At 41.3% G+C, this 17347-nt stretch overlaps 3 protein-coding genes across 5 annotated transcripts; 1 reads left to right on the forward strand and 2 right to left on the reverse strand.

The window, feature by feature from the left end:
- Positions 1 to 3697: 3697 nt before the first annotated feature.
- LOC112898920 (G-type lectin S-receptor-like serine/threonine-protein kinase SD2-5) lies at positions 3698 to 7414 on the reverse strand. 3 transcript variants are annotated; one of them, XM_025967233.1, is made up of 2 exons: positions 4319 to 7414; positions 3698 to 4159 (listed from the first exon to the last, which is right to left on the reverse strand). In XM_025967233.1, the coding sequence occupies exons 1-2, from the start codon at positions 6780 to 6782 to the stop codon at positions 4119 to 4121; spliced, it is 2505 nt and encodes an 834-aa protein (XP_025823018.1). In that variant the 5' UTR covers positions 6783 to 7414; the 3' UTR covers positions 3698 to 4118. The 3 variants fall into 3 exon arrangements, with proteins under 3 accessions (XP_025823018.1, XP_025823017.1, XP_025823016.1); XM_025967232.1 differs by having other exon boundaries at positions 4131 to 6789; positions 6915 to 7414; XM_025967231.1 differs by having other exon boundaries at positions 4131 to 6792; positions 6915 to 7414.
- A 1579-nt stretch (positions 7415 to 8993) lies between these two features.
- On the forward strand, positions 8994 to 10818 carry LOC112898921 (tyrosine--tRNA ligase, cytoplasmic). The gene is made up of 3 exons (XM_025967235.1): positions 8994 to 9557; positions 9867 to 10073; positions 10405 to 10818. Exons 1-3 carry the CDS (start codon positions 9108 to 9110, stop codon positions 10546 to 10548), a joined length of 801 nt encoding a protein of 266 aa, XP_025823020.1. The 5' UTR covers positions 8994 to 9107; the 3' UTR covers positions 10549 to 10818.
- Positions 10819 to 11881: 1063 nt separating this feature from the next.
- LOC112898922 (oligoribonuclease-like) lies at positions 11882 to 17347 on the reverse strand. Its single transcript, XM_025967236.1, has 9 exons — positions 17185 to 17347; positions 16955 to 17087; positions 16225 to 16335; positions 15555 to 15631; positions 14872 to 14953; positions 14717 to 14772; positions 14194 to 14280; positions 13304 to 13394; positions 11882 to 12257 (listed from the first exon to the last, which is right to left on the reverse strand). The coding sequence occupies exons 2-9, from the start codon at positions 17070 to 17072 to the stop codon at positions 12142 to 12144; spliced, it is 738 nt and encodes a 245-aa protein (XP_025823021.1). The 5' UTR covers positions 17073 to 17087; positions 17185 to 17347; the 3' UTR covers positions 11882 to 12141.

Consider the following 17347-nt stretch of genomic DNA (forward strand, 5'->3'; position numbering starts at 1 on the left):
CATGTGGTTAAGGCAGCAACCATCAGAATCATCTTGTCTCTTACTATTTCAAAAGGATGGAGCCTTCGTCAGCTAGACATACAGAACGCGTTTCTACATGGTGTTCTCGAAGAGCATGTTTACATAAGACAACCGTCTAGGTATGAAGATCCTTCTCTCACAAATTATATTTGTAAATTGGATAAGGCAATTTATGGGTTGAAGCAGGCCCCAAGGGCATGGTATGCAAAACTGAGTTCAAAGCTTCTAGCTCTCGGCTTTAAATCATCAAAAGCTGATACGTCCTTATTTTTCTATAACAAAGGGGCGGTTACAGTCTTTGTCTTGATTTATGTGGATGTCTTTGTCTTGATTTATGTGGATGACATTATTTGTTGCTAGCTCAACACAAAGGGCTACTGAAGCATTGTTGCAAAATTTGAAGGAAGCATTTGGGAGATTTACATTATTTTCTTGGCATTGAGGTGAGCAAAGTTCGTGATGGCATTTTATTAACATAGGAGAAATATGCTTCAGATATATTGAGAAGAGTGGGCATGACAGATTGTAAACCAGTTGCAACTCCTCTTTCGATAAGTGAAAAATTATCTGCACATGAAGGTAATCCTCTTGGACCAAACGATGCAACAAATTATAGAAGTGTAGTTGGGGCTTTACAATATCTAACAGTTACTGGACCGGATATTTCCTTTGCTGTCAACAAAGTCTGTCAATTCTTGCATGCACCGACAACTGTTCATTGGCTGTAAAGAGGATCTCCAGATACATAAAGCTCACAGTAAAACTGGGGTTTAGAATCAGTAGATCTTCTTTGCTGGTCAGTGCTTTTTTGGATGCCGGTTGGGCAGGCTGCATCGATGATCGTCGCTCTACTGGTGGGTTTGTTGTGTTTCTAGGAGATAATTTGGTGTCTTGGAGTGCTAGAAACAGGCAACAGTGTCTCGGTCAAGTACGGAGGCAGAATATAAAGCGTTAGCTAATGTCACAACTGAAGTTATGTGGATGCAAACGCTGTTACATGAACTTAGGATTCCTAGTCCAAGAGCTGCAAGATTGTGGTGTGACAATCTATGTGCAAAATATCTCTCTGCAAACCCAGTGTTTCATGCAAGAACAAAACATATAGAAATGGATTATCATTTTGTGAGAGAACGTGTGTCAAAGAAGCTCCTTGAGATTGAATACATTGCTTCAGGAGATCAGGTTGCAGATGGGTTTACAAAATCCTTGACTGTTAGACATATGGAATTATTCAAGAACAATCTCAATCTTAGCAGTTTGGATTGAGGAGGCGTGTCATAGTATACGAGAAAACTCTAAAAACGTGAAGTTCTAGTCGGATTGGCTTGGAGATAGATCTTTTAGATATTTCTGTTGTAAACTTGTCGCACTCTAGAACTCCTTGCCGAACCAGACATATAGCAAACTCTTATGCTGCCACGCTCGTATAAACATACACCCGTCATGACCTTGAGTTTGAGGCCGACGTTTCCGCACCTCCGATTTCTTTCATGCAGAACCCTCCATAGACATGCACGCTTGCCCTGGTGAAATAATTTTCTGCTCATGACGACCTCCGGCTCTACTGCTCTGTCCTGCTGCCATTGTTAAATAAGTACTATATGAACTAATCAACTTGACTGCCAGCAATTAAACAATTTGGCCAATTAAATAAATAGGCCAGCAAAATTTCACTACAAACACATACCCCCCCCCCTATTTTTGGTACAATCTCATCCGCCAAAAATACTATAACAAGCAATATTTTACCGTAGAACCATGCCAACAGCTTCACTTCACGTATCTTTGCTTAGGGCGATGTTTAAATTACACATCGGCCTTGGTATTTTTGGGATCCATGGCCAGCGAAGGGCTGCTTCGCGCTAGCCTGGCCGGCGAACCCCGGGGCCGTGTAAGCGCCTGGACGGTGAACACCTGCTGCTCATCAGAGAAGGGGCACTGTTTTTTGCGGCGTCAGATGATGGCTGCTTGGTTGTGGTGGGTCTGTTTCGCCAGATTGGAAGGCCGGCAGCCGGCGGCGAGCCCCCTGCACAGGCGCAGGGAAGGATTCCTTCCATATGCGGCGACAATAACGGGTGTCAAGTTAATTTTCAGAGGGATAAAAGTTACTAAACTATCCTTATTAATAATAAATTTTCTCTCTTTAGATCAATGGCTAAGAATAATTACGATGGGAAGAACCCCTGGCTCTCTCGAGCACAGTAACAAATCTCAGATAGATATTTGTGTATTTTTCTATAAATTTGATCAAGGCTAGATAAAATGATTTAGTATAAAGTTAAAATAATTTATCATTTGAAACAGATGAAGTAGACGGTAGCCAAACATAAATTTCTGATGTGAATCTAATAATCATTTGCTTATGAGATTAGTACCCCCAGGACATGTAGGATCTCATGAGCTACCGAAAAGTAGATTAGGATGGCAAATGCGACGAAGAATGGCGTCTTATATTGAATAATAAGGGACTAAGTCAGGAAATTTCTTCAAGGCCAAAGAGTTAATGTAAATAATAAATGGTGGTAAGGAATGCTTTTTATCTTTTTACCTAGTAACCTAAAGAGCTACTTCCTCCGTTCCGAAAAGATTATTTTTTAGAAAATTTCAGACACATTACTTATTCTAAAAAATAATTTTATTATTCTCAATTGCTTATACTAATTGTGATTGAAAACTGTGCTGTTTATTTGGTTTTCTAGATCCTCAATACATATATATACATTGGGAAAAAAAATAGCATATACAAAGTATTTGATTAACTCTATGTGTCTATATAATTTTTTCTTAGTATTTAACATTGATTTAATTAGATTTAGATGGATCCTATTACAAGCTAAAAGAATATTTTTTATTTGATAAAATTTGAATGTTAAACAAACATTTATTTTAGAACGGGTGGAGTAAAAATCAGTAGAATTGTACAATCATGGGAGCCATGGCACCTCTCCTGGTCCCCCTTTGGCCCATTGCCTCCGTCCCTGCAAAAACAGATGGAAACGAGACAAAGCCGCACATACTGCCCAACAGTAACCCCACTCTCCGTGAATTGACCAAGGCATGCCACCCGGCTCCCCGTGATCCTTGCGGCTGCAGGGTTGGTCTGCCGAACAATGCTGGAGCACTCCGGTCAGCTATTCTGTTTCTCTTCCACCTCTGGGTGACGCACCGAGCCGGCACGGCCGCCCGGAAGGCGTTCGACGATATGCCTCTTAGTCCTTATTGGAGTTGTTTGCACTTTGCAGCTTGCAGGTTGAGAGGCCGTCTGCTTTCCTTTGTGGTGGGTGACTAAGCAAGCGATGCAAGGATGAGTCTTGAAACTGCCAAGCTGAATTTGCAGGGTAGTGTGGCCGCTGCGCATAGCTGCTGTGTTGCATGCATTGAGCCCCCAACAGACCTCAGGGCAAGTTCCTCGTTCTGCCCAAGTTTCTACTATTTTTGGCTCCTTGAATCCTTACCGAGGTGTTAATCTGGTATGCCGGTATTTGTTATACCTATGAAGATTCAGCATTCTGGCATTTCTGTGGACGATTAGATGCCCCCAACCTGATGGCCCCCTAAAACGCACAAATATAGTATTCTAAAGCACCTGGCTCACTCGAGGAATAGATTTCATTCCACGATGAGATATCATCTGAGAGGAAGGTGAATAGGACATGGGCCAATAGGGTGCTCTGCCAGTGCTGCATTTGTGTGCTTGCTCGTAGAAATTAATAAAATGCAGTTCGAAAGCTAGCTAGACATGCCAAAGCCAGTGCCATTTCCGGTTTGCACACTACCACTGGGGGGCTGATAGAATATGATTGCGAATGTGAAAGAAATCTGTACCTGGGAGTGCCATTCATAATTACGTTCATGCTAAAGATCGCCAATGTGGAAGAAATCTGTACCTCAAATCAGAGGAGACAGCAACTTCCCTAGAGAGAATTATTGGATACAGTAACATAGTGCTCATGTAAATACAGTTACACTTTTACCATGGTAGCTGCAAAGCATATTTCCATTATTTTTTTACCGGTTACTATTTAGCATGCAAGTTCAAAGCTCTATATGTGAACTTCTGAAATTCTTGAAAATGGAAAGTGCACTGCCTTTGTTTTCTAGATGTAGACTTGATTGAAAGTTATTCTTCTGATGCCATCTAAAATGTACATTCAAATTAGAACCAGATAAGGTACAAAAGCAATTACAAAGCCAAAGTGTATAATATGGATTTTCTTTCTGCTTATTGCAGACACATATCATCTTGGACCAGATAAGACTGATGCTGGTGGTGGAGCTGAATATATTGAATGATTACCTTCAATCGACAATACTGGATCTGCACTGAAGAAGCTGTAATCTATGCAAGCTTCTACAGTCATTGTACCTTCCAGTACCTTGACCACCGTTGACATCAAAGGCCTTCGACTGCTATCATTTTGCAAGCACCACATTGCAAGCTTCATCATTTGGATAACTTCCTCCTGGTGTACGACCATGTCATCACTTTGCTTGTCAATCATATCAATCAGCTGGTTGTTTTGAGCCTTTTCTCTTAACAAATTGATCAGCTGGATGCTTTCCTCAGGTTGAGAATGATCGATATTTTTTCTTCCACATACCACTTCCATGACAACAACTCCAAAACTGTAGATATCAACTTTTTCAGTGATTTGCGATGTTAACCATTCAGGTGCCAGATACCCAGGTGTGCCTCTCATCACAGTCATTACCTTGCTTTGATCCCTATCTATTAGCTTGGATAGTCCAAAATCAGCCAATTTGGCATTGAAGTTCTCATTTAAGAGAATGTTTTGTGGTTTGATGTCCAAATGAGCAATTTTTCGCCGGCATTCCTCATGAAGGTAGCATAGCCCCTTGGCTATATCCAGAATGATCCTACATCTGGTACCCCAATCAAGAGGTGCATTATTGTGGCGGTAATAGATCCACCGATCAAGGGAACCTCTGGGCACATATTCATATACTAGAAGTCTATGTGATTTCTCTGCACAGAATCCTACCAGTCTGACAAGATTAATGTGCTCAATGCTACCGATAGTCTCAACCTCTGCCAAGAATTCTTTCTTCCCTTGTCTAGCGCTTTCCAAACGCTTTACTGCGACCCTCTCCTCATCTAGTTTCCCTTCAAAAACTGATCCAAAACCACCTTCCCCAAGCTTTTTACTGAAGTCTTCAGTGCATTCTCTCAACTTTTCATAAGAAAACCTCATTGGCATGCCTGGAAATTGATCAAAATCAAATTCTTCTTCTATCTCTTGATATTTCCCCATCCTTCGTACATAAAGAGTTATGCCAACGACAATCAATACAATAGCAATAATACTGGCAATTGTAGTGCCTGTAATAACCTTCTTTCTGTTTGCAGTAGATGCAGAAGGGGAGGGGCTAAGCTGCACCTTGAGGTAAGCAGAGGAGTTGTAATGAACAATCTGAGGTTGTATTGATTGCATGGAGAAGACCTTCGTCACCCACTGGCAGTCGCCATCGGACTCATTATTGCCGTACCTGAACATCACAGCCTTGCAGGAACAGTTTTTCAGGCATGCTTGCTTGCAGGCATCTCTGTTTCTTGCATTTACAATTGTGTGGCTTGTATCAAAGTATGAAACATCAGTTAAGGTCAAGATCTCATGGTGTTGCATTTCTTGACAGGAGATTGGAATCAATGGCACGCAACCAACATTTGGCTTCCACCCATCGATAAGTTTGAAGTAGCTTGAACTAGAGTTGCTTTGAAAGGGGCAGCTGCATTGCCCTCCCGTGCATACCCCGTACTCCCCACAGAACGTCGGGAAAGCACAGTTGTAACTGTCAGGAAATATATTAATCACATCAGACATGACAGTCCACTTTGCTTCGGTGTCAGACCATTCGTACAGCCTGAGGTGCCCGTCAGATTCAAATCTCATGTACTGGGCAGACTTGGCTGCTGGCAATGTGATGCCTGAATCTGGATTTGGTGGCGTGGACTCTACAAAGATGCTGAGGCTGCCATTCGTAAAGGTAACCTGCGTTGGATGGTTTCCTGTCTTGTTTTTGTCCACCAGTTTTGAGAAGTAGGGCTGTGGTGGTGTGGATTCAACATAGGCATACCATCCATTGGGTACAACAGTCATGTACAGCTGATTCTGAGTCCAGTTTGTTGCAGATGTATTTGCAGTGAGCCTCATACCTTCCCGCAGTGACTGCCCAGGGACCAATGCATCAGTCGGATGATCAAACGACTGCCATACCGTTGCATTCCTCTGATCAAACAGCACCAGGTTGCCGAGCTCTGTGATCGCCATACCAGCAATAGTCCTGCCTGCAGTTCTGCTTGACCAGACAAGGACGCCATCAGCGTCACGGAGGATGAGGTTGCCATCCCCAGAAAGCTCGAGGGTAGCATTCTCTTTGACAGGGTGGAGTCGGTTGGCGGACCAAACCACCTGAGGAAGACCATTGTTTGGCAGAGTGATCCTGCCGCCGCTGTTGGTGTACACGATGAAAACGGCGAAGAGGAAAGTGCCGGTATCGCAGGGTGCAGTGGGGCAAAAGAACCCTGCAGCGAAGGACGGACCGTAGAGTGTTTTTGGTGACCGGAGGACAATGGCTCGGACGACTGAGCCATCGTTATAGGTGACGCTGTGCTCGAGGGAGTTGTTGTTGTTGGTCCACGGCATGGAGAAGTTAGCTGTCGGGTAGTCGAAGGGCTGCCCGGTGATCAACGGACTTGCAGTTACAAGCAGGAGGAAGAGGAGAAGATTGGAAGGAGCCATGGCGCAGCTGCTACTTGAAAGGAAAGTGGAGATGGTAAGGGTGAGTTGTTCTCTTGACGAGTAGCCAGCAAGAAAGCTGGGGGCTGGGCTTTCACTTTTGCAGAGATGAGTTTACAGCGAAGAAGAACTCACCTGACCACGGGCACGATGGGGCGCCGGACTCGCCGCCGGCAAGTGCCTGGGCGCCGAGCTGGCCGTCAACCAGTCTCCGTCCTCCTCTGCCTCTTCTCCGTTACAAAGAGTTGAGGCTGAGCGCCATAGCATGTGCACGCGGTTTATGTAGCTGGATTGGTTTGACTAGTTCAAAAGGGCACACTGGTTGTCTGTGCCGGGCAAAGACTTGGTGGGGTGGCCCGTATGTGGTGTCAACGTCGTAAACCAACTCGTAGTCTCCTTCCTTGCTTCGTGTTTCGACTCCTCGCCCATTGTTTACGGTGTATCCAGATTTTTGACGTTTCGCTTGCTGTTTTGGGCATATTTTAAGCCATTTGTACAACACTACTCCAAATTGCATATCTCGGTATCTGCATGGGCTATACATTACAAGACACATGTATTATAATAAGTTGGGTTCTGTATTTTAAAATTGGAATGTAAAAATACGATACAATTTTAGTTGAAACTATGAGAAATCTGACGGAGGAATCTTACATTATTATTGAATTCTTTTGACGGCACAATTGCTTTGAAAACGAACGGGACAATTTACAGAATTGTGGCCAAGTTTCGCTTGTATCTTACAGGGAGCGCTTCACCAATGTATACCATCATTCCAAATGTAGGCTGTCTCATTTTATTAGCTCTAGACTAATGTGTTGCATAGACACCCTTTTTTGGAAACATAGACTTCTTCTTTTTTTGGCAAACCACACACTATTGCAAATTCTCCTATTTGATCCGCCACACATGTTGCTATCTTTATGCTGTCAATTTGTAGAGGAATCACCATAAAAACTTTGGCATGCTAAACTTTCATCATGCGTAGCACATCGCCATAGAACTCCACGAGTACCGTTCAATTAGTAGTTAGTAAGTATATAAAAATAACAATGAGAAGCTTTATTTATCTACCAGCTACTACAAAATTTTCTAAACATACTATGTACATGTATAGTCACACTCATCCTTATGAATACAAACACATATCACAGATGTCGTTGTAGAAAGTAACATCATCAATCACTAAAATAATAACATCCTTAATTTATAGACCAAATCTAGCAAAATGCGAACGTTATGATGGACTTGAACTTAGGTGGATAGTTGAAGCGCTAACCACCTGAGTTAGACTCTATTCACCAAAATTCTTTTATAATTGAATAGTACTGCATATGATATTTTTTAAATAAACAATATTATATATGTCAAGTGTCAACAACAATCATGTGTCGCTCTTGGGTTGCAAACATGCAAAGTTAGATTTGGATTTTTAGACTTCTCATGACAGTCCCAATTCTTCATCTAGAATAGTTTCTATGGCATCAGTTACATAACCATCTAAGAATTTTAATTTGTGTGGTACTACATTAAATGAGAGAGAATGGAGAGAGGAACAAATCGGTCTCATGCAAGGCTCATTTTTAATGCAAAAACCTATGAACTAAATACTGTCAACTTTTACAATGGAGGATAGTGCCTCCAAGATATAAGATATATGAAGAACAAATATGATTGATTGAAGAGTGCATATTAAGGTCCTGTTTGGCAGAGCTCCTGAAGCAGCTTCTAGGCTGAATTTAGGAAAAGTTCTGTCAAATAATTTTTCAGAGAGAAATAATTTTATACTAATTTTTATGAAGTGATCCTCTAAAATGAACTAAAGGGTTTAGGAGCTGGAAAAAAGTAGATTTTTCTTATTCACCTCTCACATAGGATCTAATTTTTTATAATGTTAATTATAGAGAATCAGCTTCCATAAGAATCAGAAGCAGCTTAAGCTCTACAAACTAACCCTAATTACTTGTGCTATAGATAGACATGAATCATTGGGAACCATAGTGTCTAGAGTGATGTGTATATGAACACGAGATGCATTAAAACTACTTTGAAGTATTTGCATTGGGATTGACCTCAGTAAGAATTTCTAAGATGTTCTTTGTGAGAATTCAAGTAATTTCAAAGAATTTGGAGTTTCATGTACTAAAACAAACGCGGAAACAAACAGGCGCCCAGTTGGGCCTTGTGTAGTAACGTGGTGAGGCCCATCATCCTTCCCTCCCCCTACCCATCCGATAGAAAATCTCTCCTCGTCTCCCATTTGCTGCCGCTGCTCGCTCTGCGGCGGAGAACGGCGGCCGACGCCCCAACCGCACCCGCGCCTCTGTGATGCTGGCCGCGGCGAGAATGGCGTTCACCTCCTGCGCCCGGCTGCTCCCATCCTCTCCCTCGACCCTCGCCTTAGTGAAGGCCCGCGCCGGCGCCGTCTCGTTCTTGGCTCCCGCACCGTCGCCGTCGGCAGCCGCAAGATCCTCGCGGAACCTCGCGCTCTTCTGCTCCTCCTCGACGCCTTCGCAGACGGATGCCGGCGTAGCGCCGCCGCCCCCGCAGGCCGCGGTGGAGGAGACGAAGCCGCCGGCGCCGGGCGGGGACGAGAAGGCGGAGCCGACTGTGGAGGAGCTGGCGGGGCTGCTGGACATCCGTGTCGGGCGGGTGGTAAAGGCGTGGAGGCACCCGGAGGCGGACACGCTCTACGTCGAGGAGGTGGACGTAGGCGAGGCGGAGCCGCGCACCATCTGCAGTGGCCTCGTCAACTTCCTCCCCATTGAAGAGCTCCAGGTACAATGCGTAATGCGTCTGTGTCAGAGAATATCTGCTTATGTTTGACTGTTATATATGGCATATTTCTGAGATTAGACATCAGATAATAGATGAAAAACATAGCCCAAGGCACTAAATTCGAACTCAATTATCGCCAGTTCAGACTGATCCGTCAACATCCAGAGAATTTGGGGATCAAGTTAACTTGATCCAACAAGTAGAGCATATGGAGTTTTTCATGGTTATATCCATGTCATAAGATAGCTTATAATTATTACTTTTTTCCATGGTACTTATGGTGCTAGCCACGGCATATGATCCGTGCAGGACAGCAGCGTGATTGTTCTTGCTAACCTCAAACCAAGGAACATGCGTGGCATCAAGTCAAATGGCATGCTCATGGCTGCTTCTGATGCTTCACATGAGAATGTTGAGCTGCTCAACCCTCCGGAAGGATCTGTTCCTGGTGAAAGAGTATGGTTTGGTTCCGAAGAAGAAAAGGATCGTCAATCAGACCCTGCATCACCAAATCAGGTATCACTTGACAACGCAGATTTAAGTCGTTTGTCTAGGCAATTGTGTTAATGCCTCTAGTGATATGCATACTATTGCGCTTGATTTCTCTGTATGTTCTTTTTTCAAAAATTCTAGTAGCTGTTCCAGCTATTATTTACCTTCTGAGTTTTCTAGCAATTTAAACTATATATAGTAGTGACATGGGTGCTTTATGTTAATTCCTTTGAAGATAACAATGTTAGCGTGAAGTGATATTCACTGTGTGGAACTAGTTCTCTACTAATAAACTTGGGTTCTTATTGCTGAAATTAATTGTGCAATGCCTAATGCATCGTTCTTTTTCATTCAGGTACAAAAGAAGAAAATTTGGGAATCTGTACAGCCGCATCTTAAAACAACGGATAACTGCATAGCAGTTCTCGGTGAGCATACGATGCGTACATCTGCAGGCCCGGTTCTCTGCAAATCGCTAAAGGGTGCTAGAGTGTCATAAGTCTTTGTTGACGAACACCTTTTTGTTTCACCGTGTCTTATGTCGTGTACCATCCCTGAAAATAAATTACACAAGTAGAGCAACTGGCAAAGATTTTTGTTTCCAACTTCTGACAATAATCTCTCAGAATTTTGATGTCATTGGCATCTAGTAGTCACTTTTGATGTCAACTGTGTGCTTGCAGGGTATTTTATTTACATTTATTTTCTTGTACTTAAATTCAACTCAAATTTGATAGACGAATCTTGGAGGATCACATGAACTACGAAACTGTAAGTTTGGTATTTTCTGTAATGGACGTATGTAGTTGGTAGTTGGGTTATCTTGTATGTAGCCATCACTTGTTAGGCATTCCATTTTGCTGAAAGATATCCTACAGAACTGCTGTTGTTCCATGCCTGTGTGAACTGTGATGAATGATTTAGGGCGTGATTGGTTGGTTGTATTTGCCCCAACCAGGCCCATAGCATGCAGTGGTTGCCTGTACTAGCTTCTGGGCCTGGCTATTGGTGAAAATGTTTTCATTTTTTTTCTCTTGCAACATACTATCGTGTAGTCAACCAAACGCCCATTCTTCTCAGCCAGTATAATCAGGTACAGGCAAACAGTGTCGTTGCATGCATCTAGCTTGGCTCACATGTAGGAGCCAAGCTAGGGCCCTAGGCAACCAATCAGGCCGTTAAGCTATCGTCTCAACACAGTTTGCAAAGCACAGAATTTACCAATCTTAAATTCAGGAACTATAGCCTTTGACTTGGTTGTTCAAAAGGCCAATGTTGTGCAAACCAAGAGTATCATATTCCAAGCTTCCAGAGGCGAGAGGACGAACAAACATCAGCTTCCAGACTCCAGAGGCCACTGGAGAGAGCTAAATCTAAATTTAGTGCCGCTTACCCAAAGCATCTTTGGTAATTCTTGCTGCCATCAGAGGATCAAAGAAATGTGCGTCCGTACCCAGCGAATCACATAAAAAATAACCATACAAAAAGGTAAACAAAGGCGTAGACAATCAAAAGTCTGGATGGCCAAGTTTGCTGCCAATTCTGTAACTTTTGGGTATCCAACCAAATGGCAATCAATTTTAGACTCGATGTCTAGCAAAAGGAGGTTGGGCTCCAACGAACATTACACCGAACAGATCCAAATTCTCTGTACCGTCCATTGCACAGCTGGAGCGACATGGCTCAATAACGGATGTCAGCCACAGATCCACCGATCTACTTACAGAATTGAGCTGTGAAGATATCACAACTCCAGCAATCTCTTCCTCATATCCCAAATGAATGAGCACTCAAGATGATACATCCTACAGACAGCGCAGCATTATCGGCCATTTGTCACTGCGAAAGAGAGCTATGACAACATGCATTCTGCAGTTAAACAATGGTCAGATGACAATTTTTAGTCCAAGATACTCTCTTAATATGCGTAACAAGGGTCAATAATCATATATTGACCAAACTAAAATTTTCTATTGGCCCTAGCATGGAATTATCGATAATTTTGTACCAGCTCGCCACGCACAAACTTTCAGCAAATCACCAAGTGACATGATTAATTGAGGATGTGTTCACAATCCACCACAATAAGCTACTAAGATCTCCGTGACTTGAAAATGTTCTCCTTGTAGTATTGTAGCTCCTTGATGCTTTCTCTGATATCATCCAACGCTCTATGGTTTTTTTCCTTTCTTGGAGCAGCTTTCTTTTCTGTATGCAGCCAAACATTAGCAAAGTCACACCATTCAGAATTTTGTGCTTGTGCATAAGAATGAAAACTGAATTATTGGCTATGATGTTTAAGACTTTTTATGCCCTTGGATATTTTGCTGCAAAATACCAACATCTATCTAGGCTGACGACAGAGGAAAGGATGGAAAAATAATCACGACTTCAATGATTCTTCAACAATTGATACCATTACGCTTTGTACAAAATTGAGGAGCAGCAGATCTGAAGATGAGATGCTAATTTGAAACAATTTCACCTTCTAATGAACAGTGCTATACTTCATACTTGAAAGTTCTTCTAAGCAGGGAAATGAATTTTTGGTCTATTCATTCTTAGTTTCTTTACACTATTTTACTTTCATACTACCCATCCCAATTTAAGCATTTATTCCCTGCAGTGAGGAAAACATCCCAACCCTATAATATACTAAATCATATTACAAACCCAATGGTTTGGCAATCTTGTGAAGGCTCACCTATACTCTCCAAATGAGCAAGATGTGTTTAAAACTAAAGATGACCACTACTTAAAAAAAGTTGGCATATAAAGCCAGTAGCTACCATGTTATCTTTAAATTAAATGCAAATAAACAAATAAAAAATACTTTAGTAAAATTGCAGTAAAGTGCTGGAGATGATCGTCTTGTTTCAGGATAGTGATCGTTGCATTTATACATTTTAGACTAGTGAGTGTTTTAGCTAAGGTCAAGTCATTTATAAAACATTATTATTCTTATTCAACTATATGATTTGCAACTGGACACCCAAAATATGTCACTTCTGCTAAAAGACACCCAGAAAACTGATCTTTGCTGCTGGACGCTAAAAGTTTGTGTATATCTGCTGCTACAAAAGCAAGTCTAGACTACTGAAACAGGCATGCATGCTTATCAAGTCTAGACTAATGCTAGCCTTGCTTGCAAGTTTAGGCGAGGGGTCCAAAAATAAGACAAATAGGAGTGATAAAGAAATGCAGAGGAATCGAATGATAACTCAGCAATGTGGTTTAGTAACAAGAATAGTTACCTTTCGGAAACCAGCGGCTGCACAAAGCTGTTATACTGCTCACATCAACTATCACATGAGAGAATATGCCTGCAAGTTGTGGCATATATTTCTGGAGGGCAAAAAAGAGAGAAATGTCAGCAAAAAAGACGGTAAATAAATTATGCTACTTATTCTATAATCCTATGTACTAAAGAATATGCCGATGCACTAACAGTAAGAAACTGACTATTGAATAAGCTAGTGGAAAATTATGTACTTTTCTAAACAAAACTAGTGAGACCTATATTTAACAGGATAGGCAGTGTGCCAGGTATTTCAGGATTCCTTCTCAGATAAATAATTTTATCATTTTCACTATCTGGATGGGATCACCTTTGTCTATCATACACTATTTTTTGTACAGAATAGTGTCAACTGAATCACCTTCCCTTTAACAATAAGCTATATACATGTATTGAAACTCTGTCATTTTCATTGACAAAGAGACACTGAATAGATCAACAGAATTTCGTGGATATCAAATGGACAAAATTAAGTATATTCAACAGAATACTAAGTGAACAGTGGCATTGGTCCTCAGGCCAAATGAGATCCATTACACGTATGATATATAAATTATGCAAGCATTGTTTCTGTACACTAAATATGCATCGTCAGTGTTAGGATCAACTCAAATCTTCAGCATATGTTTTTTTTTCCAGTTCTATCTTGCACGATTCCCATTTCCTCATTCTTTATGGATAAAACCACATCAAAATGGAAAGCACTGTATTGTTTCACTCCAAATATCACCAGAATGCCAAGTCCCAGCTTACACGTGCCCCTAAATTGCAGTATCTCAAAGCCTCAAACATATAAGACCATTTAAGATTCAGCAGAAAGATAACTGAATCTGTTCTCTTACTAACCTTCAAAAATAGTAAATCCATATAGACGGAATTCCCAGCTATCAATGGAGTAGCAGAACCTATATACCTCTTAATAAAGTCTAACACCTGAAAATAGCTAACACAAGAAACCTTGTTAGGAAATGTTCCATTAGATAGTTGAACACCAAAGGAATCAGAACACATATAGGATGCTTCTCAGGAACATAATACTAATGTTCATAAAAAGAGAACTGCAAACGAACCTTCAATTATCATAATACTAACATCGAACAACTATTAGCATCACAAACGCACTCCTGCACAGGCACATACAGGCATATATGCACAGGAAAGCACAAGCACCAGGATAGGTTTTGGCACATAAAAAGTCACTCAATATAACATGCCATACAAGCAAAGAATAAAGATTTGAAGTGACCAATATGCTATGTGAAATAAAGACAACAAAATGACACTTTAATGTATAAGCTAATTAATAATAGAGTGAGCACCTTCAGAGAGTTCAGACTATAGAGGTAACAAAAGGAGAAGAATAACATACTTGTTTCTCTGCGTCATGCTCAGAAATTTCACTCTTTAGTACTTGTTCCGCCAGTCCTAAATTGGAAACATCAACAGATTTAAGCATTCCACTTGCCAGATGATGAATTTTTACAACAGATATATATGATTCTTTCAGAATAATAAGATATTTACCACTTGCCACATGATGGACTTGACACCATTCATTCATGTCATCTAAGCATTCCTTACTCTGTCTTATAACCAAGTCTGGACCCTACAAAACAAATAGGTAACATTAGTTATGTTGATCTGCCTGGGGATGAGATGCCAACAGAAGATAACCATATGGTTGGCAACAAGCAAATGATGAAGCAACATTATATTCATATCCTCAAATAAACACATAGCTTAAATCAAATAGTATTCCATCATAATCTAATTGCCCTTTTTTATCTTTGCACAAGCTCTTAAACCAAATACTTTGTAAGAAAAAATAGCTTAACAATCACAGAGCCCTGGTGGACTTCCTGGAAGTCTTATTTAACAGATTTGAGCTGCTTCAATGCCCATGAGCTTAGTTTCATATAAGCTATGAGTCAACAATAACTCTGCCTTCTGATTAAGGAGACAAAGAATTTCATTATTTCTGTTATGAGTCAACAACAACTCAGCCTGCTAATTAAGGATTACAGATTGTGCTCCTTCAACCAATCAGCTTTAAAGACAGATATCCTAATGTGCTCACCCCCAAAACTTAAAAACCAAGAAGTACATACAGCCAAAATGATGTCTCTGAGTGCAAAAAAATCAAAAAAAAACAGAGAGAAATAGTCATAACATCCAAACCAACTGAAATACTTTGTTTCAATAGCAACCTCTATTCGTTTGGTAAGTTTACCATCTGTTATAATGCAAGCAATCTCCAGTATGCGATCTTTAGTGATGTCCAAACCTAAACAATCAAAAACATGCCCATCAGTCATTATATTACCATGCGTAAAATCAGTACAAGTTTGAACAGACGCTGCACAAGCATGGGTTTGATGTATCTATAAATCAATATAGAGGAGCAGCAGCAGCACCAACAAGAAGACGTGAATCCCCACAAGACAAAGTTCATGTTGGACCGTACAAAAAATGTTTTCATTGCTGATTATACCAACTTACCAAGGAAATCAGTAATTTGCAGTTACTCCCTCCAATTCCAGATTTAGGTTGTTCTAGGATTCTAGGCAGTCAAAGTTCTTTAACTTGGCCCATTATAATATAGAAAAAGTTACATGTATTGACAACACATGGTTCATATAACTAGATAATCATGGTATCTAACTTTCTGTATTTGTGTCATATTAAAGACCGCGTCAATGTCCCAAACAACTTACATGTGGAATCAGAGGGAGTATTGTTTAGGTAGAGTAGATATCATACACTGTAACAATATGAATCTGGACTGACTATTTTGTAGAAGTGCAGCAGCTAAAATAGAAGCGGGTGCAGAAGCTCCAGCCAACATGTGATTTATAATAGGAGGGATGAAAGACTCACCAGTCATTTCCAAGTCTATCCATACCAATGGCATCCTGTAATCACTTGATGATGAAGCAAGGTTTGCCCCATCATAATTTACAATCATTGCTTTATTCTGGCTGCTTTTCTCTGAAAAGTGGAATTGATTATTGAATATAATCAAGTGAACAGTAATCAGCAAAATTAGCAAGTCCATTTAGAAAAAAAGGAAACAAACATCCTTTTTAGTTCTGACATAAAGTGGAACACAGCTGAAGTTCAATTACCATTTTACTACATTGTTCAATTATCTAGTAACCTGCAGGACAGATTCACTTGGACTTTCATGATTCCATTACTGACCCAGTAGATCAGGATGGAGACTACTAGCTGTGAGGATATAACTACCGGTTAATTCTCCTAAAACTGAAACGTGATTTGATGATGTTTTTTCGCCTGATTTGGTTAGATTAAACTTCAGTAACAAACTTTGTAAGCAGATTATTTTCTCCTGAAGGTTTAGCCTATCAAAAGGATGGTGGCTAAGGCAGACGCTAATCAGTAAGCAGGTAACAGTGAAGCGATCAGGATTTTGTAACATTATGGATGACTTATTTCACAAACTGCGAAGCATGGTGGAGAGCAGCAAGGCCACCGAGGCTATACTTACTTACGCTCGATAAGAGGCTATACTTACTTACGCTCGATAAAGTCCATTCAGGAGCATGCTGTCAGCCTCTGGCCGGGAAAGAGGAAAGGGCGCTCTTACCAGGCTTTCTGGGGGCAGCATCAGCTTCCGATTTGCTGGATGCTGGTTCCTCCGCTTCCTCTCGGTCGTCCTCGGCGTCCAGATTAAGGACCGCAAACATGTTGGCGAGTTTACTCATTTCTTCCGAATCTCCCTGGAATCAAGATGAACAATCAAAAAGTACAGGTTAATCAGACGGAGAGGGTGATGCGGAATTAATTGAAATGGAGATCATTTCTTGGTTTCCCTACCGGCAGGTAATAGGGCGTTGTCTATGAGTTCCGCCACCCGCTGATTCCGCTCCAGGCAGCCCTCCACAGCCTGCCGCTGCCTGCCGCCGCGGAAGGGAGGGCCGGAGGGGGAGGGCGGAGGCGGCGGCGAGCCGTAGACTTAAGCCCTACTTTGGGATGAAAC

Source organism: Panicum hallii, chromosome 7, assembly GCF_002211085.1.
Source record: "Panicum hallii strain FIL2 chromosome 7, PHallii_v3.1, whole genome shotgun sequence".
In the NCBI taxonomy this organism is placed as follows: domain Eukaryota; kingdom Viridiplantae; phylum Streptophyta; class Magnoliopsida; order Poales; family Poaceae; genus Panicum; species Panicum hallii.

Coding starts and splice junctions, on each gene's coding strand:
- LOC112898921 (XM_025967235.1), top strand. CDS start 9,108: ATGCTGGCCGCGGCGAGAATGGCGTTCACCTCCTGCGCCCGGCTGCTC. Junction 9,558..9,866: donor TCCCCATTGAAGAGCTCCAG/GTACAATGCGTA, acceptor TGATCCGTGCAG/GACAGCAGCGTGATTGTTCT. Junction 10,074..10,404: donor ACCCTGCATCACCAAATCAG/GTATCACTTGAC, acceptor TTTTTCATTCAG/GTACAAAAGAAGAAAATTTG.
- LOC112898922 (XM_025967236.1), bottom strand. CDS start 17,072: ATGAGTAAACTCGCCAACATGTTTGCGGTCCTTAATCTGGACGCCGAG. Junction 15,632..16,224: donor GATAGACTTGGAAATGACTG/GTGAGTCTTTCA, acceptor TTGATTGTTTAG/GTTTGGACATCACTAAAGAT. Junction 12,258..13,303: donor CAGCCGCTGGTTTCCGAAAG/GTAACTATTCTT, acceptor GGCTGCATACAG/AAAAGAAAGCTGCTCCAAGA.
- LOC112898920 (XM_025967232.1), bottom strand. CDS start 6,782: ATGGCTCCTTCCAATCTTCTCCTCTTCCTCCTGCTTGTAACTGCAAGT.